This window comes from Stylophora pistillata, chromosome 2 (assembly GCF_964205215.1).
Source record: "Stylophora pistillata chromosome 2, jaStyPist1.2, whole genome shotgun sequence".
In the NCBI taxonomy this organism is placed as follows: domain Eukaryota; kingdom Metazoa; phylum Cnidaria; class Anthozoa; order Scleractinia; family Pocilloporidae; genus Stylophora; species Stylophora pistillata.
Genome location: NC_142520.1, coordinates 1,121,764 through 1,146,147, shown reverse-complemented (window position 1 = coordinate 1,146,147; position 24,384 = coordinate 1,121,764). Strand labels below are relative to the sequence as shown.

The 24,384-nt window shown below is 39.1% G+C and overlaps 2 protein-coding genes and 1 pseudogene across 4 annotated transcripts in view; 2 read left to right on the top strand and 1 right to left on the bottom strand.

Moving 5' to 3' along the window:
- LOC111341435 (uncharacterized) overlaps window positions 1–14,754 on the top strand; it is a 50,746-nt gene extending 35,992 nt beyond the window's left edge. For 2 of the 3 annotated variants that reach the window (XM_088751329.1, XM_088751327.1), the window contains 10 exons: window positions 2,990–3,457; window positions 3,665–3,835; window positions 4,975–5,202; window positions 5,743–5,994; window positions 6,566–6,805; window positions 8,249–9,948; window positions 10,153–10,386; window positions 10,894–12,376; window positions 12,612–12,944; window positions 13,331–14,754. In XM_088751329.1, the coding sequence (XP_088607455.1) occupies window positions 2,990–3,457; window positions 3,665–3,835; window positions 4,975–5,202; window positions 5,743–5,994; window positions 6,566–6,805; window positions 8,249–9,948; window positions 10,153–10,386; window positions 10,894–12,376; window positions 12,612–12,944; window positions 13,331–13,623 (5,402 nt within the window). In that variant the 3' untranslated portion in view covers window positions 13,624–14,754. Of the gene's footprint in view, window positions 1–1,565; window positions 2,348–2,989; window positions 3,458–3,664; window positions 3,836–4,974; window positions 5,203–5,742; window positions 5,995–6,565; window positions 6,806–8,248; window positions 9,949–10,152; window positions 10,387–10,893; window positions 12,377–12,611; window positions 12,945–13,330 lie in introns of all 3 variants that reach the window. The other variant, XM_088751328.1, reaches the window with a different exon arrangement.
- A 5,550-nt stretch (window positions 14,755–20,304) lies between these two features.
- On the top strand, window positions 20,305–21,900 carry LOC111341427 (uncharacterized; annotated as a pseudogene).
- On the bottom strand, window positions 21,332–23,881 carry LOC111341436 (uncharacterized). The gene is made up of 2 exons (XM_088751045.1): window positions 23,437–23,881; window positions 21,332–23,329 (listed from the first exon to the last, which is right to left on the bottom strand). The coding sequence occupies exons 1-2, from the start codon at window positions 23,772–23,774 to the stop codon at window positions 23,275–23,277; spliced, it is 393 nt and encodes a 130-aa protein (XP_088607171.1). The 5' UTR covers window positions 23,775–23,881; the 3' UTR covers window positions 21,332–23,274.
- Between the last annotated feature and the right edge of the window lie 503 nt (window positions 23,882–24,384).

Sequence of the window (24,384 nt, the reverse complement as noted above, 5' to 3'; positions counted from 1 at the left end):
AACAGATTTGCAGGGTTATTTCAAATGAGTGATATACTAGTTTTCCTAGAATTTTGGTCTCTAATTCACTTGAGACGGATTTTATTTTGCCTCTAGAGACTCCTCTATTCATAAAATGATCTTCTGGTATCATCGGGAGAATGTTTACGATCTATATCTGGGTTTGATGCTTTTGTACTTGCTCGAAAACATCTTATTTTTCACGGAATCAGCTTGTTGCATCTCGCATCGAAGTAGATCTGAATTTTAACACTGCCACTAAGCGAAAGCATAATTTAATGAATTTTTTTTTCAGTACTAGGTTTTAAGAACCTTTAGATCGAAAAGCAAATGATCGAATCAAAGGGAATATCTTGATCCTTTCTGAGGACTGAAGGCTGAAGACTGAAAACTTCGATGTGTATGAAATGTTTTTTGCTACCATGTTAAACATGTTTTGAAAAGTAGACCATGACAATACTTTGAACTAGTTCTAGCCCATATAATGAAATGTAAAAGCCTGATCTTACCGAAGAAAAGATATCCACTAGTCCATAATTTAACCAGCGCGGCCGCCTTTCGTTTGTCGACAACTGTGCCGCACCTAATATTGGTTTCAGCGTTTCGCGGTAATTTCAAGTTTTAAACCTTGATATAATCTTTGTGGCATCACCAACAAGTTCGTCACTTTTATTGGTCCCTTGACTTTTACAAAGCAGTACTGTTTTAGGATAGATACTAGGTATATAAAATATCTGTTGCATAGGCTCAGTTCAATGTTATCTACTGATGAATTAGACTGAGGTGAATTTCAATTGAATTATACTTCTGGAATATTTACGGTGCCTGCGCGTAAGCTGAAATATAGTACACAAGGGACAAAACTCTGTGACTGAATTAAAGGATAGCTCCTGTTCACTTTACCGTTTCTAATTGTAATTTGAAATGTTTGCACTTAACCGTGCTACATATGCAAATTTTTCAAAGCCGAAATCACGCGTGGTCAACTCATTTGGACGATTTACATAAGCTTCAGGCGCACATCCCGTCACGCAACACATTTTAAAACATCGACGCATAAACATTTTATCTGTTTGCCAGTTTAAAAGTTTATTTTGAATTAAAAGCAGGTTACATTTTTTATTCATTCATTTGTTCTTTTATTTATGTGTTGGTATACTTATTCTTTCCCTCACGGATGAACTCATTCATTCATTCATTCATTCGTTCAGTCATTCATTCATTCTGTTTTTCATTCTTTCATCCGGTCACTTACTCCTGCATTCATTCCCACGTAAGTTAGTTCTTTATTTCAACCAGTCACCAACTCAGATTTCTTTCGTTTGGTAAAATAACACGTGTGTTAATAAATATAGCAATTATTCTCAATTATTCTAGGATATCAACGTATGTATGTATCAAGTTTTTCTATGTTTGTTGTGATTTTCCATATTTTAGCACAAGCATTTTACTGACCTCGGCGAGACCTGCATCCAGAAAACGAACATGAAATACTAAGTGCAACCATGGTGTAACTTGAACCACATTTGAAACTGTTTGCTTATCTGTTTGTTATTTTACATAAGGGAACATGTAATTTTGGTCAGCTGCCTCTAGATAAATAAAATGGCCACCGCCTTACTTCGTTCGAGTGTTGGCAAAGCAAATTTCCAACGTTTGGTTCGTCTGCTAATAACAGGAGGAACTGCGCTCCTGAGGGAAATTTTTGACAAGTTTTGTCCTCCAAATGATCTTCCCAAGTTGCTGAAAGATCCGAGGATAGTAAATCAACTTAAAGCAGCAAAGCTCGCCAAACCACTGTGGGACTGCCTGTACCCTTCCCCAGGGGTTTACGGCAAGTCAGAAGACTTTGATGTTACCCTGCTTTTCAGAATACTCAGAAACATATTCGTGCCGACTCCTCCTGTGACAGGTTGGGATGAACTACCAGAAAGTGCAGATCACACTTTAGAGGCAGATTTAGCGAGAATTAAATACTACCGGAACTCTATCTATGGTCACGTAACGCAGAACATGGAGATATCAGATGATACTCAGTTTTTATATTTGTGGAACGAGATAAGTGAGGCCCTTGTGAGGATTGCAAGAAACGTTAGTCCTGAGAAAGAAACGGAATGGCAGAGGGCGATTGCTAACTTTTTGACAGACCCCCTCACAGAAGAAGATGAACGAAATGTGGAAGAACTGCAGAGCTGGTATAGAAACGATATGGAAGTTAAGAAATCCATAGAGAAACTAGAGAACACAACCCAGGAAATGAAAGACCAGATGAATCAACTGGGAAAGCTGCATCAGAGTATGGATCGTAAGCTTAGTGTCTTAACTGAAAACCCACGACAAGAAGGAGGTCAGTTGAAATTGACTTCGTTTCTTTTTTATTTTACAGCAGAAAGAAATCAACGTTTGCCTTATATTCAAGAAAACATTCCAGAAATGGAAAAAACACAGAAGGAGTTAATTTGGGAAACTTTGTCCGAAACTTTTCCTCTTTTGTCAAATCTCGTAACGGAATGCTTTATGAAAGCTCAAAAAGCACCATCGATTTAGAAGAGCTGAAACGTTATCATGCTCATGGCGTGGTTACCCCTCGAAATTCATTGCAACGCGTTGATGGCACGAATCCACCTTCTAGTTGTATTTATCGTAGAATATAGCACATTTCGTTAACCAGTTGGTATTATTGGGCAATTAGCGAGTAAATGGCAGTTGGTTTAGATAATTAGCAGGCAGTTTAGATGTATAAAGGGTGAAAGTTTCTAAAGAAACTGTGGTGCTGCGTCGGTGGGGGTGACAAGGTAATTTGGTTATATCTGCTAAGTTGAAATTGTAAATTGGCCATCGAAGGTGACGTTTCGAGCGTTAGCCCTTCGTCAGAGCGAATGTTTAGATGTATAATCAGATTTCTAGCATAATGAAAGTTGGGTATTAAAGCGTCTTTCATACTTTACCTTGTGATCTTATGATAGAACTATTCAGTATTTCTCATCAGCTCATCTTCCACTGCGTATTGACTGCGACATACCTGACCCACAAGCGGGAGTCTCTGAGATAACAGCAACCTCGCAGGAAGAAGGAGCAGGAACCCCTGTCGCCGGGAGCCCCTCTCCTACAACTCAAGAGGTTTTAAATCTCGCTGCCATGAAATACTTAAACACAATTGACCCATCTAAACCAGAAGAACTGAATGGATTTGTGCGGTATTTAAAGGAGGTTCGTCGAGCTTTGATAGTGGAGACAAAGCTTGGGAGTTTGATAATCACAGTGGAATGCATCTCCTTGGAAATACTTGACGGACTGTGGAACGACTATCGCACAGGTTATCTGAACGAAATGGCTCAAAAGTACCTTGCTACACAGGAACTTTTAATTGAACTTGGTCTTCGGGATGTAAAGCTCACGGTAACTATTCTGGAAAATGAGTACAAAAAATGTCAAGAGTATTTCCTACAGCATTCAGGTACGTTCAGTTTTCTGAAATTAAACATTTTCTTAGTCAAATTGTTTCAAAATTTGTTTGTCTTGATGGTCATTGTTATCGAGAACAAGCTGTCTTCCTTTAATTTTCAATTCATTACATGATTAGCAGAATCTTTAAGATCATCTCATTTCCTCAAAATAATGTGACAATTATTAACTAAACATGATTTTCACTGATATCATTTAGACAACAAAAACACGCGTCCTCATGAAAAGGTCCAAGAAATCACTGATGAAAGCACACGTGTATCTGAAAAGGATCGTCACCAGAGGGATCCAGTGAGATGGAGAGCTGAAACAGAAAGCTGGCATGAACTTCCACCTCGAGGCCGGCATTCCAGATCTCGAAAGGGTGCTGGTAAGAACAACCCCGTTAAAAATGTTTAGAGTGTACTAATAGTTTTCACAGTTTTAAATTTGATTGAGTACATTACCTTAAAACCATACATTAGCTCTCTTTTCTCTCACCATTGTAGTTTTATACATAGATAGTTAGAGATAGATAGTTTTAGATAGTTTATAGATAGTTTATTTATTTGAAAAACATTGCAACCAAAGGTTGAATTACGCATTCATTTACAATATTAAGAAATATATTAAAAATGGTAACGTACTTTTAAAAGATTAAAAATTAGGTAACATACAATAAGGTCAGCTTATACAAAGCGCGCGTGAATGATGAAAGATAAAACTATCACGGCACCTGTTCGTACAGACCACAGGTAAATTGAAAGCGCGCTTTTTCCTAAAGTCTACTCTAGATACATTCCTGGGCGGCAGGAGCTTATGCAGCTTGTGACCTGGTACAAGAACGTTAGAAAAGAGCTTGTTGGCAATATTCTCGTGCCGCTCGTGCAGCTAGATAAGCCCAGTGCACGCTAGCGCCTCGTCATATTCTTTATTAGGGAAAATTATACATAATGCGCGCTTCTGGCATCTTTCTAAATCAACTGATAGATATTGAGGTAGGCAGCTGTGAAAGAGCGCGCATGCGTTTTCCATAACAGATCTAATACTTGTAAGATAGAATAAAACGAGCTCCTTAGACTTAACCTGGGCGCGCTTTAATTGGCGTAGGAAGGAAAGCCGCTTGTTGACTTTCTTTACTATCTCATCTACATGCGCGTTCCATTTAAGATCAACTGAGAAGGTGACGCCTAACATCTTAGCTTTATGAACGCACTCTAACTCCTTACTATTGACCACAATTACGTCAAAGTCAGGTGGGGATCTTGAAAACGAGATGCGTTGCTCCTTACATTTGCCCTCGTTCAACTGGAAACCTGAATGCTGAATATATGAACTTATACAGGACCAATTCTTAACCAGCTCTTGTTGACTTGTAAACTTCCTGTTTAATTCAATTAGTTCAAATGAAATGCTGGCTGTTTTGTAAAAAAGCTGATTTATTTTCAACCTGTCCAGGGATGTTGCTTCGAAAGACACGTGTAAACTAAAAATCAGGTGTGACTGAAACGATTAATCACTTTATTCCAGCAAAAACGGAACGGGGAAGGGGTCGAGGTAATGAAACAGCTCGTGGGACGCCTCGAGGGAAACCCGCTGCTAGGGGTACGCATTCTTCGCAAAAGAAAGTGCGCGAAGGAGCGGCCAGAGAATATTGTGACGATGGTCGTTGGAAGAAAGGGGATAAAGGAAGAGGAAGAGGACAATGGCGAGGACGAGGCTTTGACAGCACACGAGGAGGACCACAACAAAGAGGAGGTAGATAAGTGACATCAAATAAAGTGAATGTTTAGAGAATAAATGACAAAACAGAAAGGAATAGATTAATTGTACTCCTAGAATGGCATTTCCATTAGTTGGCACTGTATCAAGGTCGAATCGACTTTGGAATATTAATTTTTTTCGGAGAGGGAAAACCAGAAAACCAGAAATCAGTGTAATATTCTCGAACGAAACACATGTTACGCCAGTTTAGGGTTGGTTACAAACTAAAGATTCCAATTCTAGTGTTAAAATGCCCTTCAACACCTGTACTTTCGGAGGAAGATCTTCCTTGTAGTAAAAAGTTAGTCATAGATAAAATCAGTCTGCCGTAGAAAATTTGCAAATTAAGTTGCAAATAGGAATTTTTCTCTCAAATTAAAGTAGGACTTATAGTCAAAAACAGATCTTTAAGCTTTGGTATGATGATTCAAAGGATTAAAAGCGCTTAGGTTGATCTTTTAAACTTTCCACGAGTATGGTAGCTTGATGTGTTCCAAGAGTATTGTCTGGAAGGTAATTTTCCATCTCTGCCAGGGGGACATGGACCCCGAAGTGGGGCTGAGCTAGAGCCACGTCAGCGTCCAGATGCAGCTTCCCAAGGATTCAAACAGCCTAACATCAAGTATGAGTGGAACAAATTGTACGTATTGGGTTTACACTACAAAACAACACCAGACGCTGTGAAGAATTATATTGAAAGAATAAGCAGTTATGATGTGAAGTATGTCGAGTGGTTTAAACCAAATGGAAAAGCCATTGTGACGTTAGACACTCCCAAGATTATAGGTAATCACAAGAGGTAACACAATTTGCTAAACAGTATGATGCACCTTATTATTCAACCACTGTCATTTTACCTAAAAAAAAGATAATGAGAACGCGCAAAATATGCCACAGTTTATAAAAATAAAAAAAATAAGGAGCATCAAAGTAGTTGCATTAGACGATCTAGGCTTTGATTTTTGATTCTTCTTTTAGAAACGAATTTTAAAGCGTGTCGATTTTTTTTTTTGATGTTTTCGTCTTTCGCGTACCCCATACGAAATGATGCCGGAGGATTTATTGCGCAAACTGAAGTCAAAATAATAAATTATTTAATAGAAGTGGAATAAAAATTTCTTATTTGATAGTTAACGATATTAAGCGAACAGTAATTGTGCTCTTTTCTCATTATTCGATGATTTAACATTTGATATGAACGGACATTTTACCCATAACTGGTATTTTTCCTCGGAGCTTAGAAAAAAAAAAAAAAAACTCGCTGATCGCTGGTTTGTATCAGCTGTGAAGAAATAGTTGATCGATTTTGAACTTGAATAAAGTATTTATTACAAAATGAATCATCTGTTGGTTTCAGGTTTTGCAGACATTCTCGAAGCGGCGAAAAATAGGCCCCTTGAAGGTGTGCAGGTGGTTATTGAAAGAGCCCCTGAGTGCAAGAGCATATTCGCGAGTGGATTTTCTGAACAAACTACTCAGGATGAAGTAGCAAGCTACTTTGATGGTTGGGGTGAAATAGAAGATATTAAATTCAGCAATCCATGGGACGAAAAAGTGAAGGAAAAGAGAGCTATCGTTTACTTCAAACACAAAAAGAGTGAGTTACTCTATAAATATAACAGTTTCATCTGATGTGTTTCCTCGTAGGGGTGAGGGTTAGGGTCGAGGCGGCCCAACATTTCAAATACCAGTTCTTCGATAAACGTGGTTACCCTGTTTCCGTCGTTCAAGCGGGTTACCACCGCGCTGAACTTATTGATCGACATTCAGCACTACAAACGTCGCATAAGGAAGATTCCGACCGCATTCCATTCACTCTCACGTTTCACCCTCACAACCACTCAGTTAAATCCATCATTCTTAAAAACTTTAAATTACTTCAAAACAATCCAGGGACAAGCACTATCTTTTCGTAGCCTCCGCTCATTTCATTCAAACGCGACAAAAACATAGGCAATTTTTTGGTCAGAAGTTCTTTTCAGACTAATTACCAACCAGGCACTTTTAAATGCGCTCGTGCACGATGCAAAACGTGTCCTTTCAGTTACAACACTGATAAAATATCGGGACCTAAACGATCCATTAAGATCACCGATCACTTCACATGCACCTCCGCCAATGTAATCTACTGCATAACTTGCACTTATTGCAAAAAGATATACATCGGCGAAACAGGCAGAAGACTAGGTGACCGATTCCGAGAACACCTTCGAGACGTGGAAAGGAATGACAAGGACACATCGAAACCAGTCGCTAGACATTTTAATTTACCTAATAATTCTTTAGAGGAACATATAGCAATCTGCGGTCTTTCCTTGCACTTAGGTGGCACGGAAAGCCGTAAAAATCTTGAACAAAAGCTCATCTTTCAAACCGGCAGTCTAAATCCCACAGGGATCAACGAACGCTTTTCATTCCACTAATTTATTCATGTTTTTCTCGTTGCCATGTTCCCACCAATAACGTAGCTCCATTTTCTGCCTTTAAAAGCACACACAACCCACAATTCCTCTATTCGCTCCGACTAAGGGCTAACGCTCGAAACGTCAGCTTTTGTAATCGTTCCGGTGGCCAATTTACCATTTCAACTTTGTTGATATATCAAATTATATCAAATACCTATTCAACGACTTTATATTGGATCTATAAGGTGGTAAGGTTAGATTTCTAAAATTGGGTGGAAGCTTAAGATTTTCAGTAAGACTAAAAATCATGTGGTCCAAGGTTCTGCCTGGTGTTGAAGGAAAAACTTTGAAACATAGATTAACTTGGACATATATAGCTCAGTTGAAAAAAAAGGTATACAGTGAACAAGATGTCAGGTAGAAGTATACTCCATGCACCCTAATAGAATGAAAATTTTATCACCAGAAAATTATGGGGAAAGGGACTTGAAAGTATGCTATCGCACAAATCAATCAATTTAGCAGTTGCAAGTTTTAGGCTTGGGGAGAAAAGCCACACAACATGACTACGTTTATCTCTCCTCCAAGCCTCCTTGTTAATATGACCATTCCCTCATCATTTCCTTTTTCTACAGGTGTTTTGCAGTCTATCAAGGACGATCACTTTCTCGATGATAAACCTTTTCATGTGGAGGCCTTTTACCGTTTTATGGGAACACTCACACCTGTTGACGAACCGTCAAGATCAACACGTGGAACCTCAGGTGAAGTGGAAGGAGACAGCCAGCCCAAGTTTTACAAGCTCGTGGACAAAGACATCATGGAATTTTTGTTAAAGTCCAACCAAGAGCCCAGACTGAGAGAGCGTCTTCACTCAAGTGAACACGCTGGCTTACGGTGGAAGAACGGAGAAATGTACGTGCTGATCAAATATGAATGCAGTGGGAAGAAAACTGACAACGAATTTGATGAGAAAGCATGGAAAAGTCGCTGTTCTGAGATAGTCGATTCATTCATTGATAGTTGCACCGCAAAAGAATTACCGGTAGATGAAGAGATTTGGGAAGCAGTAACCGATCAATTACCACAGTTAGAAGGATTTTTGCCAAAATTCACAGCGCATGTTAAGCTGTTGAAAGACTCGCGTACCGTTAAGTTAATTTGTCAAAAATCAAACATGTCAGATTTTGAGGAAAAACTTGGAGGTCGACTAATGGTCATTCGGCAGCAAGAAGACGAGAAAAAGCTGGAGAGGAGGACGCTTACTGATATAGCAAGCGAGAAGCTGCTTCTCTTCCAAAATGCTCGGATTGAGGACATTTTGAAGAAGGAAGTTCACCAAGACATTCAAGTTAGGATCAATCCGAGTAACAAAAACCTTGAAATTAAAACACCTAAGGGATCCATGGCATCCGTCGTACCTTATCTCCGAAGGCGTCAAGACGAAATTGACCAAAATGCAATAGCTGTTCCCCCGGAAATTATAGAGATACTAAAAACGAAGGTTGGACGAAGGAAGATGAATGAAGAATTGCCAGACGGATGCGCTTTTAACGTTGATGACAGAAGTAAGAAAGTCATTTTTCTTGGGAGAACACCCCACGAGACCCAGCAAGGAAAAATCAAGGCGAAAGAGGTACTAGTAAGTAACCATGATGTTGAGTTCCGCATTACGGATAACGACCTGATCTCTTCAAAGAACTGGGACGACCTATGTAAGAAGTTGGTGAAACGCCTTACGATCCGCCACAAACGTGAACTGGCTTGCATAGCTGTGTTTGGGTTCAAGAAAGACGTCATGGAAGCCGTAAAGAGAATGAGAGACTTTCTTAATGAAAAGAAAGCGACGGAAGGTGAAACGAGGCTTACTTCGCAAATTCATCGAAAATTCTTCAAGAACTATTACCAAGAGGAGCTGAAGAAAATCACAGATGAACTTCACCATTTTGGTGTCCAAATAGCCGTAGATGAAAGGGGAGAGAGAATAAAATATTCTGGGAATGAAGAGGGCGTGAAAGAAGCTGAAGAGAGGATATACATTCTGCTGGAGAACATCAGAGAAAAAAGTTTAACAGTTTCATTACCTGGTATGAAAACTTTCCTGACCCAGGAAGAGGGAAGACGGTTAACAGAAACCATCGAAATGGAGAAGAAATGTATCATCAGAATAATGGACGAAGCAGAGGAACACGAAGGTGATGATGATGATAGTGAAAGCGAAGAACCATCTAGCGATGAAACTGGAATCGAAGAGAATTTTGAAGGTGTAGAAACGTTCTCTACTGCAGAGGGGAAAAATGTCACGTGGAAAATAGGAAATATCGCAGATGAGCAGGTTTGTTCCAGGTCTTATAATTGGTAGAGGTTTGTGCCTTACGGTACAGACAGGCACAATGTTTCCCTTACTGAGAGAAAAATCTCTTGCCCTTACTTATTCATTTTCTTAACAACCTTTTGTTCATGTTTGGTATTTTTTTTCCTCTGTTAGTTTTTGAATTTCATTTCTCTAATACTCCGTATAACTTTCACTTTTTTGTAGGCTGATATTTTAGTTTGTTCCGTCGGGTCAAAATTTAATCTTGCCATTGGTGCCATTGCAAATGCCATCAGTAAAGCTGCTGGCCCAGATTTACAAGAGCAGTTAAGAAAAAAGACTTTCGGAAAGCAATTTGATGAAGGTGACATCGTTCACACTGGCCCAGGAAACTTACACTGTCGTCATGTGATCCATTGTGTTTGCTGCCCATGGAAAGGAGATCCTAAACAGGAACAGGTCAGACTAAGATTATGGTCGGCTAACTTTAATTTTTTTGAAAACTCAAAATATTTTACCGGGTGAGTTATCACTTTTATGTCATTTTGTGTGTGGAAAAATGTTTGTTTAGAATCGTCCTTGATTTTGAAATGACATAGGAAAATGTCTCAAAATTCCTGTTGCCATAACCATTTTCATACCTTAGCAAAATTGACTAATGAATATTATTAGTTACAATATACAGCTCCGGGATTTTCTTAACAGCCAAGCTGATCAAGAGTCTACCACTGAAGATAATTGTAAAAAGCGTTGAGTTTAAACAGTGTTTTTCGGTAGTGAAGATGCAAGTAGATTCTCCATCCCTTTGAGCATTGGAGCTACTTATTTCAGGCCAGTTTGTTGTCGAGGCCATATATTGGGTTTGGGTGGGACAAAAGTCCTGCATACTTTTAGGAACAGCGACGTAGTTAATTAGTTTTAGGGGAAAGCTATTTTAATTACGCTGTTTTTGGTATTGTTTGACAGCTTCTTCAAGAGCTTTTTCGGAAGTGCTTTGACAAAGCTTCAGAACTTGGTGCATGTTCAATAAGTATGCCGCTTGTGGGAACTGGTAACTTGGGTTTCCCTTGTGACACTGCGGTCCAGATTTTGATCCAGGCAGCAGTTGATTACAGCCGCTCAAATCCAGACTCACCCCTGGAAGAATTTAAGTTTGTTGTATATGGCGAGGATGAAAGGGGGATTGAAACATTCACAGAGAAATTTAGAGATTTCAAGGGAAACCAAAAGCCCAGACTGAAAATTCGAAAACCAAAAGCTCGTCAGAACAAGCCAACACCTGCCCTGCCTGAATTTAAATCTAAAGAGGTATGCGTTGAAGATGTGGTTTTAAAGGTCATGAAAGGAGACATCACCGAGCAAAGAACAGATGCCATTTGTAATATTGTTACTAAAGATCTTAACATGAAATTTGGAAATTTGAGCGGAGCCATCATAAAGGCAAGTGGGAGCACTGTCGAAAAAGAATTGAAGACGAAAGCCCCAAAGCACCCAGCTGGGTCCGTTGTGATCACATCTGCTGGGCGTCTGTCTGCAGAGTGCATCGCACATATGGTTGTGGGACCTGTAACCAAGAAGAACCTTCAGACATGCGTAGAGAAAGCACTGGAAAAGGTGGACTCCATGGGCTTGAAATCCGTATCTATTCCGGCAGTTGGCAGTGGAGGATTAGGTCAAACTGCGGACGAATCAGCAGAATTGGTCTTCGGGGCAATCCGTGCACTTATGGTACGACCAGACCGTTCAATTCGGGAGATTAGAGTTGTAGTTTTTGACAATTCTGTCACTGCAGCATTCGTGGCCGAGTTGGAAGCGATCCAGGGCGAAACTGATGACTTTCCCCACCCTGACGATGAAGACGATGATCAAGGCTACTACGAAATGGGTTCAGGAGCGTCTATCGATGTGTTAACAAGAAAACGGCGCAAGAAGATCGTCATCCATGCACGGTCAGAGTCATTTGATGCAATTTTGACAGCCTTGAAAGACGGTGTAGAAAAAGCCTGTGGCAACCCTCGCGTCATCAGGCACGAAATTATAGGTCGTCTGCCAAAAAGATGCATGCGTGAGCTGAAACGTAAATCTCGTGCTCGAGACGTAAGACTAGAGCAACCAGAGCCGAACATGCTAACACTGGAAGGACTTCCAAAAGATGTAATGGACGTTAACTCAGAAGTTTCGGATGTAATCCAAGAGCAGATGGAGAGAGAACATAAAGAGGAACGTGCAGAGCAGATGTCTAAAACCGTTCAATGGTACTTAGTCAATCCAGGGGGAAAACTTGCCGCTTTCGAGAAGATGGCCAATAATGAAATAGAATCAGCATATAAAGAGAAGAAACCGTCACTCTTATTCACACATCAGGACCGGAAGGCTGAGATCAACTTCGGGAGCAAAGAGGTCACGTTCCTGAGAACTGGCGCCATCAAAATGGTCCTTCGTAAAGATGGTAAGGGCTGTGTCACCGGTCGATATCTCATCTCTCGTCTTTTAGACAGGATTGAGTGTTTGTCACCAGGAGGCTTGTTTGAAATGAAAGAGCGTTACTTTTTAAAGACATATCTTCAAACTTAGCTGATCATAGATTTATCTTTTCCCAAATTCAACTAATGCTATAGATTCATCAAGTTGTTATGCGTGAAATTTTTACTGAAATTAGTAAGGTAACTTTGTTATATCAACAGTGCTTCCTCTTCCTGATGAATGGGATCCACAACCTCGGGACGACCGTGGAAAAGAGGAGATCCTTCACATGGTCAGCCTCCCAAATGACTCTCAAGAATATAAAGCGGTTGGAGAGAAATTTCTTCGGTTAATGAATGGAAAAGTGGTTATTAAAAAGATCGAGAGAATTCAAAATCCGTCGATGTTCAATTCGTACATGTTAAGGAAACAAGCCATGGATGAAAAGAATGGAACCATCGACAACGAACTGGAACTGTTTCACGGAACGAAGCCTGACAGTGTGAAGGAGATCAACGTACAGGGATTTAATAGAAGTTTGTGTGGCGTTCATGGTACGTGCAGAAGTCCGTAAATAGTTTAAATCCTTGTGATTAACCAATAACCAGTCCTTTAAAAGGGAGGTGTACCAAATAACTTGGATGAAGTATGGCTCCTACTGTATATGCCTCTCGTGGACTTCTGGCCAGTTTTGTCGTTGTACGTAAGCATTTTAAAGAATATAAGGCGGGTTTTGGTATCTTTGTTTTTCTTTCTTTTTCAAACTTGCACTAGCTATTCACAGAACAACTTCCCAGCCATATCCCTCCATCTACCACGTTATCTGCCTTCATGCCATATGACTTGTACGTAGAGTAGGTTTAGTGATTGTCATTCAAAGTGACTTACTGCTGTCGTTTTACTTCCTGAGGAGTAATATCAAATTTGTATTTTTTCACAGGTGCAGCGTATGGTGATGGTGTCTATTTTGCAAAAGATGCTCGTTATTCTTTTTCATACTCGCAACCAGGCCCAAATGATGAACGCTGCATGTATTTAGCCAGAGTGTTGGTTGGGAAGTACACCGTTGGCGAGAAAGGACTGAAAAAACCTCCCGCCAAAGACCCCAGCAAACCCGAAATCCTCTTCGACTCGGTAGTAAATAGGGAGGAAGATCCGACGATCTTTGTTGTTTTTAATGATTTTCATGTCTACCCGAAGTACTTAATTAACTTTGAGGAAACTAAAAGGTAGTCGAAATGTGCTCATCAATGAAATTGTTCCCCACTGTTTAAAGTGTGTAAAAGTATGAAACATTTTTCAAACGTTTTGTGAAAGTTAGTGAAATTATCAGAATCGGTCATTTAAACAATGGGCAAGAATTGGTCTATCTTTGGCTAAAACTAGACGCATGGCTGCGTGAACTCGGGCTTTTGTTTGAAGTTGTTGTGAAATATGATAGTGCCGTGGTTGAAATTTTTTGATGAATTCATAGCGTGGCAGCACCCAAGTTATTCGAGTTGAGAAGAATTTGGCTGTTAGTAAACTAAGAAAAGCGTGAATTCTCATATTCCTGAGTTATTTTTAATGATCTTGTTTCAAAAGAATGCAAGATATTGGTGAAACTTGAGAGATGTTTTGTATTATTGAGTTGCGGTGAAACAAATATTCTATACATTGGTGTTCATGATTTTCTTAGTTTGACTTTAGTATGTGTATCATTTTCTTCCATGCACCTTCACTTTCTTTATAAATAGCAAGAGGGAATACACGTATTTGACCTTTTTGAAGGTTTAAAAATACTTGTCATACAAAAATCTGAAAACCACGTCAAAAATCTTGTGGATTATTTCTTACAAGATTTTCGAGAATTGATTTGTTCTCAACTGAATCAGACAATATTCCTTCACTGTAATTACTTTTAAGATCTGAACTTACTTCAGTTCCACAAACATCAGTTTTTGGCAAATCATCTGACAGTAAATACTTGTTCAAAGATGAATTTTCATAATCTTTTGCCATACTGAATAAAATTAGATAAGATGTTTGAATTCCAAAATCTACATGATTTTATTACGAAGTAACAGAGTGAATAGACAGCCACAACACAATTCACATTGAACTTTCTGGTTTCACAGGCACGACTGAAAATGGGCACTATTTTGAACTTTATCAATTTTAACCCCTTTCAACTCAAATATATCGTTATGTATACTCTGAAAATAATGTACTAAGCTATTCAGTGATGATACTTCAAGCAGCACACATGTACCTTGAAAATGGCTTCTACCATAAATATCCCTTGCTTGAGAATCGAATATTTTCAAGCCAACATTGCCTTTACAATAAATAGCAACTGCAGTGCATCCTTTTGTCAAGGTAAAATTGTTGAAATGTTTGGATATAAGTGATTGAAAGGCTCTATCTAAGGAGGTACAGTACTGATATCCTTCCATTGCAGCTTCTTGATGAATAGTGCCAGTGTAACTTTCACTGTGTTGAAGTTCATAGTCAGTCTCGAACACATTTTAAAGAGTGAATAATTCTGTCTGCATTAAAAATGATTGTCTGGTTAACTGAGACAAACTTGAATACAACTGATTTCCAATATTGATTATTGACACCAGATCATTTGCAGAATTGATTCCTTGTTTGTTATGGTAAATCAAAGAGCATAAACTCATTGCAACACATTGTTGTCTTGAATAGACCCTTTCACTCAGTTGGCGGACAAAAAAATGGCAAAATTGAGAGTGTAAATTCGCACCTTGGTACATGGCATGGGGTTATATCAAGTTAATCCAGCGAAAGAACAAGGTTTCTTCTTCAAATAACTCCAATAAAATTTTTGGGCTACTCAAACTACGAAATGTTAGGACCCCAAACAAAAGTGACTCGGAGGTCAAAAAACGCCATTCCTTGTTACTTAGGCCCTTTTGCAGGATTAGGTCACGTGCCTGGATACCGCTTAGCAACGCTATATTGGGACGCAAGCGTTCAAAGCGCCATATTGAAATCATGAAAAATCAACAATGCGCACGTAGAAAAGAGAACAGGCCGCTTTGGGAGCGAACTGTCGTTACCAATCTGGATAAAACGTTAACTTTGATCAACATTTGTCGTTTCTGCTGCTCAGGTTAACTGAGATTTAAAACTTTAGCGGTTATTTTCGAAACAACAGGCCAAAATGTAACATCGTCCACTTCGAAACGGCCGAGGACGGATACAAACCGTAAAATAAGTATGTTTGCAATATTTACACTTCGATTTGAGTATTGTTTATAAATTTGTACCTACCGTGCATCAGCGCCAGATATTGTTTGTGTAGTCGCTGCCGTGAACTGCCCTCTGCCGGTCTCGATATCTTCCGTAAGGATTACGTGACAGGCAGACCAACAAGTCCTGGGCCACAATTGCAAGAGCACGCGTCTTTACCACAAACATTGGCACTCTTCCTTTATATTCAGTATTATTTCTTTTGGGAACGTTGAATTATGCTTGAACGTTATTTGGGGGACTCACGTTTGAAAATGCTTGTAATAACTAAAAGCATGTCTTTATCTGCTGTCGTCACCACAGTCAACGACCTAATTTTCTCATACTTTTATTAATTAATGTGGGAAGTATAACTCGGGAAAAAAACTGAAGCAAAACTACATGTCCAAGGCCTTCAGTAACCATCGTTAGATACCTTCTCGAGTTATCTTACTGTTTAGACACTACATAACCTCCACAGAATCAATAAGAAATCGTGAAAAATATTGAAATGCTACCTGCCCTGGCGAGAAGAAAATCTACCTCCGTTTTCAAAGTTGAATCAAAGCAGTCATAAAACTTAAGTGACTCTCTATGTTTCTATCGCCTCACATAAACCATTTGTCGGGTTAGAACCACTGCATCCACAAGGCCCTCTAATAAGTTCAGAGTAGTCACAGATTGTCGTTACATATACACAACTGTGCAAAAGCGCACCGTGGTACAGATTATCGACGCAGCAGTACTCTGATTGTGTGTCAAACGTGAAGACATTCATTTTATCTTTGTATATCGAAAGTGTCACAGTGATCGTATCAGTTTTTTCGTGCTAAGCGATTGATGTTTGGTCACGATTCCCAGGCATCTAATAATGTGGGAGGCTTGCAGCTTCAAAAGTTGAACACTAGTAAAAACACAGTAACATGACGAGTAATGTGTTTTTACTAGTGTTTTTACAAGCATTTAAGTATAATTTAAGGTTCTCAACTATATTGAATATAAAGGAAGAGTGCTCGTGTTTATGGTAAAGACGCGTGCCTTAATGCCTTAATGCCTAACAGAACAGGAGGGCAGTCAACGGCTGTGGCTTTTGAAGCGAATACACAATTCATGTTCCTGCACTAATCAAGATGTTAAAAAATTACAGGCCCGGCTTATTAGATAAGCTTTGAAAGCTTATTTGATGAAGCCTGTAAAATGTCAACAGTTCAGTGAATAAAAAAGGAGGGGGGTGAATAGAGGGAAAGACTGCCCCAAAAAGTATTCGCGCATAATCAAACGTCCCCCCAAAAAAAACTGAAAATAGAGGAAGAGTGCCAGAGTTTCAGATAAAGACGTTTCTTCTTGTAATATTATTGTGACCCAGGACTTGTGGGTCTGTCTGTCACGCAATCTAACTGAACATTTCGAGACAGCGGAGCGAGGGCAGTTCACCAAGCGAATACACCATCAATATTTGGCGCTGATGCATGGTATGTACAAATTTATAAATGATACGCAAATCAAAGTGTAAATATGGCAAACATATTTATTTTACAGTTTGTATCCGTTCTTGGCCGCTTCGAACTGGACGATGTTACATTTCGGCTTTTTTTGTTCGAAAATAACCGCTAAAATTTTAAATCTCAGCTAACCTGAGCAGTAGAAACGACAAATGTTGATGAAAGTTAACTTTTTATTCAGATTAGTAACGATATCTCGCTCCCAAAGCGGTCTGTTATCGTTTCCACTTGGCATTGTTGATTTTTCAACTCCAATTGCGTGACAAGGAATAGCGCGTTTTGACCTCTGAGTCACTGTTGCTTGGGGTCCTAAAATTTCGTAGTTTGAGTAGCCCTAAAATTTTATTGGAGTTATTTGAAGAAGAAACTTTATTCTTTCGCTGGATTAACTTGATATAACCCCATGCCATGTACCAAGGTGCGAGTTTACACTCTCAATTTTGCCATTTTATTGTCCGCCAAAATGAGTGAAATATTGGACAAAACCAAATATTCCCCAAAAATTTAGACTGCAACGGAATCGAACAAAGAACCCTTCAGACTTTTTGTAAATACATATTCTTTTCATTAGGAAAATATTTGGTCACATTTACGGTTTTGTTTATTTTCGAGCGACGATCAAATAATGGTTGTCTAAACTTCGTGAAGCTGACTTGAGAGCCACAAAACCGATTTTGCTGCCATTCGCGAAAAATAAAAATGCAATTGAACTCAAAGTATTTTTTCTAGAAATAGTTCATCCAGACCTATATTCTGGCAGTTTGGGGATTTTCGATTTTTTTCATATTGCCGTGACCTCCAGGCGACATTTACGGACGGCCGCTCTTAAGTTTGGATGGTTAATTCAAAACGTCAGAATCTTTGCAAAGCTTGTCCCTTCATTCGCAACGTTGAGAAAATATCGGGATCCATTAATAAAAAAGAGTCATTCCTTGTGTCAGAAAATGTCTAACATGCCCAAGAAATCAGCTAAAAAGCCTACTAAGAAACACCTTTTACATCGGATAGAGACCTCCGTCAAGATATACATCGGCGAAATAGGAGGATTACTAAGTGACCGATTAGGAGAACACCTTCGCGACGCACGAAGGAAATGGCAAGGACGCATCATAACCAGTCGCTAGACACCTTAATCTACCTAATCATTCTAAGCAGCATATGGCAGTCTGCGGTCTTTCCTTACATTTAGGTAGATCGGAAAGCCTCAATACTCTTGTCCAACGAGTGCTTTTTATTGTACTAATACATTTTTGTTTTCCCGTCACCCACCTGTAGCGTAACTCCACTATATACACGAAACACACACACAACCCACAATATTCCTCCATTCGCTCTGACGAAGGGCTAATGCTCGAAAAGTCAGCTTTTTTATTCGTTACGGTGGCCAATTTACAATTTCAACTTAGTTGATATAACCAAATTACCTTACTACCCCCACCGACGCAGCACCACAGTTTCTTCAGAAATTTACCCCCTTTATTCATTTGTCTTTGAAAGGTGTAGCGTAAATAAATACAAGACTCCTTTAGTGTTAAATTTTATTGAACAAACGAGAACATTGGCTATTGTTTTTGTCTCATATATCTTTGTAGTTTAGAATTAGACAAGTCTCTGTAAATCTTTACCATATCTATGGGCCGGGGGGGGGGAGGTAGAGGATTTTAGGGATGGATCGTTTTCATGGGAAACGTAGTGGGGGAATTAGTCGTCGCTAGCAGAATTTTAAGAGCATAGAAAATTGACTGCTGATGAACTGCTTATGCGGAAGGTTCATAAGAATATTAAAGAGCCATAGGGAGATCAGATAAATTTTATCAGTTCAACTTTTCCCTATACTGATCGCCTCTCTAATTAACAAATGGTAAACACCACAGTGTGCACTGTTGAGTTATGGATGCACACGGGAGGTTGCTGAGCGCGAAAGAAGCGAAAGAGTCGCGCGAGGCGATAATCAAGAGCGACCCTAGCTTCTTGAGTGCTTAGCAAACCTCCCAAGTGCATCCATAATTCGATAGTCTGCACTGTGGCATTTACCATTTGTTTTATAACATAACATTGGTACATTGTAGCAAAAGAGGCTTCTTTTATTTAACAAATCTCACTGAGCACGAAAGAGACGCGCGGAAAACTAGTGTTTCCATTTGCTCAATTCAGCGTCAGCAGCGTACACCCATGGGCAAATGGGTGTACGCTGCTGACGCTGAATTGACCAATCAGAGCGCGCGCTTTACTTTGGTTATGTTATTATACCAGGAGCCTATTACCCGGAGCTTCCATCTCAGTTGTACTCTTGAGTCAACCCTGTCCCATATCTTTTTATTTTTAGAACTGAGATATCTGCGGGGGTTCTTTAATCTTTCCGCGCTTTCCGCCCTTATTGAAATAATCTCGTGCGGCCTGCAAGTGACACAATAGAGACGTAACACAAGAGAGACGACAGCTCTCTAAGGATTGGCTATTATAAAAACACCCGCGAAAACCGCCGTGGGAGGTACTTCTAAAAATAGAAAGATACGGGACAGGGTTGGCCCAGAGGGTCAGTATGGAAGATGGAAGCTCCGGGTAATGGGCTCCCAATAATACTTATTACTGCCTTGGGTTTCTCGCCTTTTTGATTGAGTGTCAAACCAAACCAAAGTTATCGCAACGGCCAATCAGAAGAAACGGAAATACTTTTGAGAGCCAATGAGAACTGCAAGTCAAAACAACTTTTAAAACTTCCCAAGGCGCGGTAAAACGCGGAGAACCAAGTCGTGATTGGTTTCCGCTTTGCATCTGATTGGTTGAGAGAGTGGCGCGAGTTCTGTCGACCAATCACAGAGAGAAATAAAGCAAAACCAAAGCAATCTTGGACTACTTTCGACATTCAATTAAAAATGTCTCTAACCAGTTACATTTATGGCCAGTTAATTCATTTTAATTTGAAGTAATTACTCAAGGAAATTTGATATAGTTATGATGTCTTGGCTCTCTGAAGAAATGATGTATTTGAAATAATGAGTGTTCATGGGATTACATTTTACGTATGATGCACGATCCTCCCAGTAGAGAGCGCTATTTATGCAATAGCGAAAATCAGACCTGAAAAAAATCAGGCCTGTACGGGATTCGAACCACTGACCTCTGCGATACTAGTACAGCGCTCAACCAATAGACCGATTCAGTCTCATTTACTTCAGGTGGGTCACGTGACCTGAATTGGGTAAACAAACAGCCGACATCTTGAGTTTTCTGGACAAAGCTTTGTACGCAGTCAATAATTCTGGGCAAAATGGTCCACTATTGCTGCGTTTATGGTTGTCAAAATAATTCGACGGATAGCACAATTTCTTTTCACTATTTTCCTAAAGGAAATAGTTTACAGAAGGTAAGAAGTTATCTTTCTCGAGTGTTTTATGTGACAATTTGTTGCCGCGACTGGCTTGAAGCGAAGCGACAAGTGATATGTTTAACTAAATTTTTTAAAATTTTTTTTTTAGGTTTGGATAACGAGAATCAAAAGAGACCCTAAGAGAGATTTTCGCGTTTCTGACAGTACTAAAGTCTGTTCAGCTCATTTTGTTGAAAGCGATTACATTAATAATTACAGTAACAAAAAAAGGTTGAAGCAAAATGCATGCCCCTCTGTATTCCCCTGGATGAAAGACGCTCTGGAACGAAGCCTTCCGGAAAAGAGAAGAAAATTACAGTGGGTAAATGAATTAGCTGCAGCTGAAGAAACAGACACAGCTTCTGAAGGTGAAGGATCCAGCTGGAAGGAAGCTGGTTGTGAAGAAAAAATATCAAGAAGGACTCAAGTAGAGGTAGAACTACCTTGTTGTCACAGATTTTCAGTTCAAAGTTTGCTTATGAGTGCCAGTACTGAAGCCACCAGAAAGGAATATTTTAATCACTTCACAGGATTCAGTGACTACGAGAAATTCAGACAAGTTTTGGAATTTGTCTTGCCTGGATTAGACAGAAGTAAACTAATCTACTGGAATACGAAGATGGCAAATGATCGTCGGGTGGATACTGGTATCTTGTTTGATTCTGACTCTGATTCAGATTCAGATGATGATAATAGTTCATCAAGTGAAAGAGATGAAGGCCCACTTCTCGAAACCACAAACTTTCTGTAGAAGATGAATTTCTTCTAATTATGATGAAACTTAAATTAAGACTCACCAATCTTGACTTAGCTTTGAGATTCTCTATCCCTAAAGCAAATGTCTAAAACATTTTTATTACATGGATCAATTATTTGTACATCTTCTTTGGTAAGATCAAAATATGGCCTCATCGAAATGTTATTATCAACCAAATGCCTCAAGAATTCAAAGCTAAGTATCCAACCACTCTTGTAATAATGGATTGTACTGAACTGAAAATAGAATGCCCATGTTCTCTCCTAAAACAATCTCAAAGTTATTCTACTTACAAGTCCACAAACACTCTTAAATGTCTATGGGGAGTCGATGCCAAAGGAGGTATTTTGTTTGTATCACAACTATATAGTGGCCTTATTTCTGATAAGGAAATCACCACAAGAAGTGGGTTTCTAAAATTATTGACACAGGAAGTTGAAGTAGGTGAGATAATGACAAATGATTCAGTGATGGCTGATAAAGGTTTTGACATTGAAGACGATTTGAAGAAACTTGGTTTAAATCTGAATATTCCACCTTTTCTTGGAGAAGAGCCAAAATTTAACGAGAGTGATGTTATTAAAACTCAGACAATAGCTCAACACAGAATCCATGTTGAAAGAGCAATTGGAAATGTTAGTTTTTGATTTTTTCTACCAAAATTCCTGTTAGCATGATTGCTGTTGTGAGTCAATTATGGAGTGTGTGCTGTATGTTTAAAAACCTTATGAAACCAATAATTAACAGTCCATAATACAACACAATGTAAATTTATAGAGTTATTTAGTTATTTATCTATTTATTCATAAGTTCTCTTTTTTAATTTTCAATCAAGTACTTAATTGCATGATCAAAATAAAATTCTTTCAGCTTGAGCAAAAGGGTCTGTTCACAGTAGTCATGGTCAAGGTATATTCTTTCAACATTAATACACCTCGAAACATTCAAATATACCACAAAGTCACACCATTTAAGTCCTGTTAGAAGAAGCTGACCTTGGACCTGTGCATAGTATCCATCAACATGTACTCTCTTCAGGTAAAATTTGCCATTTTCAGCCTGGCAATGAAAGGTAGGGTCTTGACAAGCTTCATCTAAAGACTTATCCCTCCATTTGAAGGGGCACTTAATCTCAAGCAGTCCAAAATGATTCTTTTCAGATGGATCAAATACTTTTCCATCAGGGGAGCCACCCAGATATGGGAAAAGTGGATTGATAACAAGACCACTTTAATAAACTATGAAGAATTTGTTAAACCTTTTTTGCATTTTTCTACTATAAATACTCCTTCCCAAAGATTCATGCTGTTTGCCATGCTTTATAGATTCCACTTTTGATAAATCTTTTGGCTGGAATAAACTTCTTAGAAATGCTTCTGAAGGTTTCTTTTTCCGTGCTAACACTCGACCAAAGTTTGAAGCTGTGAGTCTTTGCTTTCTAAAATTGTACCACTCTGTACACAGACTCTGTTGCACAGTTATGTTTTGGATGTTTAGTGCCTCTGAGTCTGACACTTAAATCCTTTGCAAGAAGAATTGTTCCTCTGGAGGCCTTTCAGATATTACTTTGTCAAATTCCTGAATATCATTTACAGGGAATGGTATATCTGGGAAGGGTAAAACTATGTCTGGCTGATTTCCTGAAAGGAGTGTCTCACTTTCTAGTCTATTAATTGTCAAACTTACTTTTCTGTTCCTTTCATCTACAAGTTGATAAGCTAGGTAAGAACCAAGTGGCACGTTTCCAAATATAGTATTTACACTTTGTATACTCTGCTGATCTTGAAGGAGGTATGAAAAAGGTGGTTTTCTTTCTTCTTTAGATAGAGTATATCTCATTGCTTTGATATTTCTCTCATTTTCAATTGCCTTAACTCTCTTAGCATTTGCATCATAAAGCCTGCAGTTTACTGGAGCACGTTTCTTCTTCTTTTCCTTATCTTTGCACGATTTTGCAAAAGTTGACTTCATCACTGGCTAGTACACGTTTTGTCGGCTAGTATTTCTTTGACTTTTAAGAATTACCAATGGCAAAGCAAGTATAAAAGGCCAAGAACATTGCAGTGACCACCAGATCTAAAAAATGAAATGACAAGGCAGAATGGCCTTGGTTATGTTGAATCGAAGCATTCCGTCTGAAAGAATATAGCGACTTACAACTCAAAATTGTTAACATTACTTACCCTGCTTTACAAAAACAGTTGGATTTAAAACAATTTCCAGATTTGTCTAACCCTATTTTCATTGAATGTGGTTCTTCAGTTTTTCTTTGAGACCGATAACACCTGCCTTTCACCCACTGACATTGTTGTGACGAAGCAGTGTAAACATCGTCAAGGTAATTTTCGGCAAACAATTTGTAACCCTTTGGGCCCGTTTCCTTTTTTCCTGTTTTCTTTGTAAAGTTAGTTATGTTGTCAGAGCTCATTTTTGGTAAGTTTAATAGCGATTTTTCCCATTTGAGCTCGTTAACAGCCAAAAACCTTTCACCTTTTACAAGGAAACTAGTGACGTCCGCCATGTTCTTTGGTGTGTTTACCCAATTCAAGTCACGTGACCACCAATGTGAATCGGTCTACTGAGCTAACAAGCCAACTGGAAGCAGGCCGTTAAGTTGATTCGTAATAAACCCGTAATGATAAATCAGATACAATGAATATATGAAGTTCATATATTTTGAACTGCGGTATTAGAAACGTATGATGCACGATCCTTCGCAGTAGATAGCGCTATTTAAGCAATAGCGAAAATCAGACCTGAAAAAAATCAGGCCTGTACGGGATTCGAACCACTGACCTCTGCGATACTAGTGCAGCGCTCAACCAATTGAGCTAACAAGCCAACTGGGAGCAGGCCGTTAAGTTGATTCGTAATAAACCCGTGATGATAAATCAGATACAATGAATATATGAAGTTCATATATTTTGAACTGCGGTATTAAATACGTATGATGCACGATCCTTCGCAGTAGATAGCGCTATTTATGCAATAGCGAAAACCAGACTTTTTTCAGGTCTGATTTTCGCTATTGCAAGTTTTCACAGTTTTCTTTCTTTGTTACCATTAAAGCTGTACGAGGGCTTGTCAAGTATATGCATTCAAGCGGACGCATGTATACGGTTGAGTTCGCA

Excerpts from the sequence above, each read along its gene's own strand:
- LOC111341436 (XM_088751045.1), bottom strand. The coding sequence starts at position 23,774 with ATGGCGGACGTCACTAGTTTCCTTGTAAAAGGTGAAAGGTTTTTGGCT. Across the intron at positions 23,330-23,436 it reads AACTGTTTTTGTAAAGCAGG|ATCTGGTGGTCACTGCAATG; the intron begins GTAAGTAATGTT and ends TTCATTTTTTAG.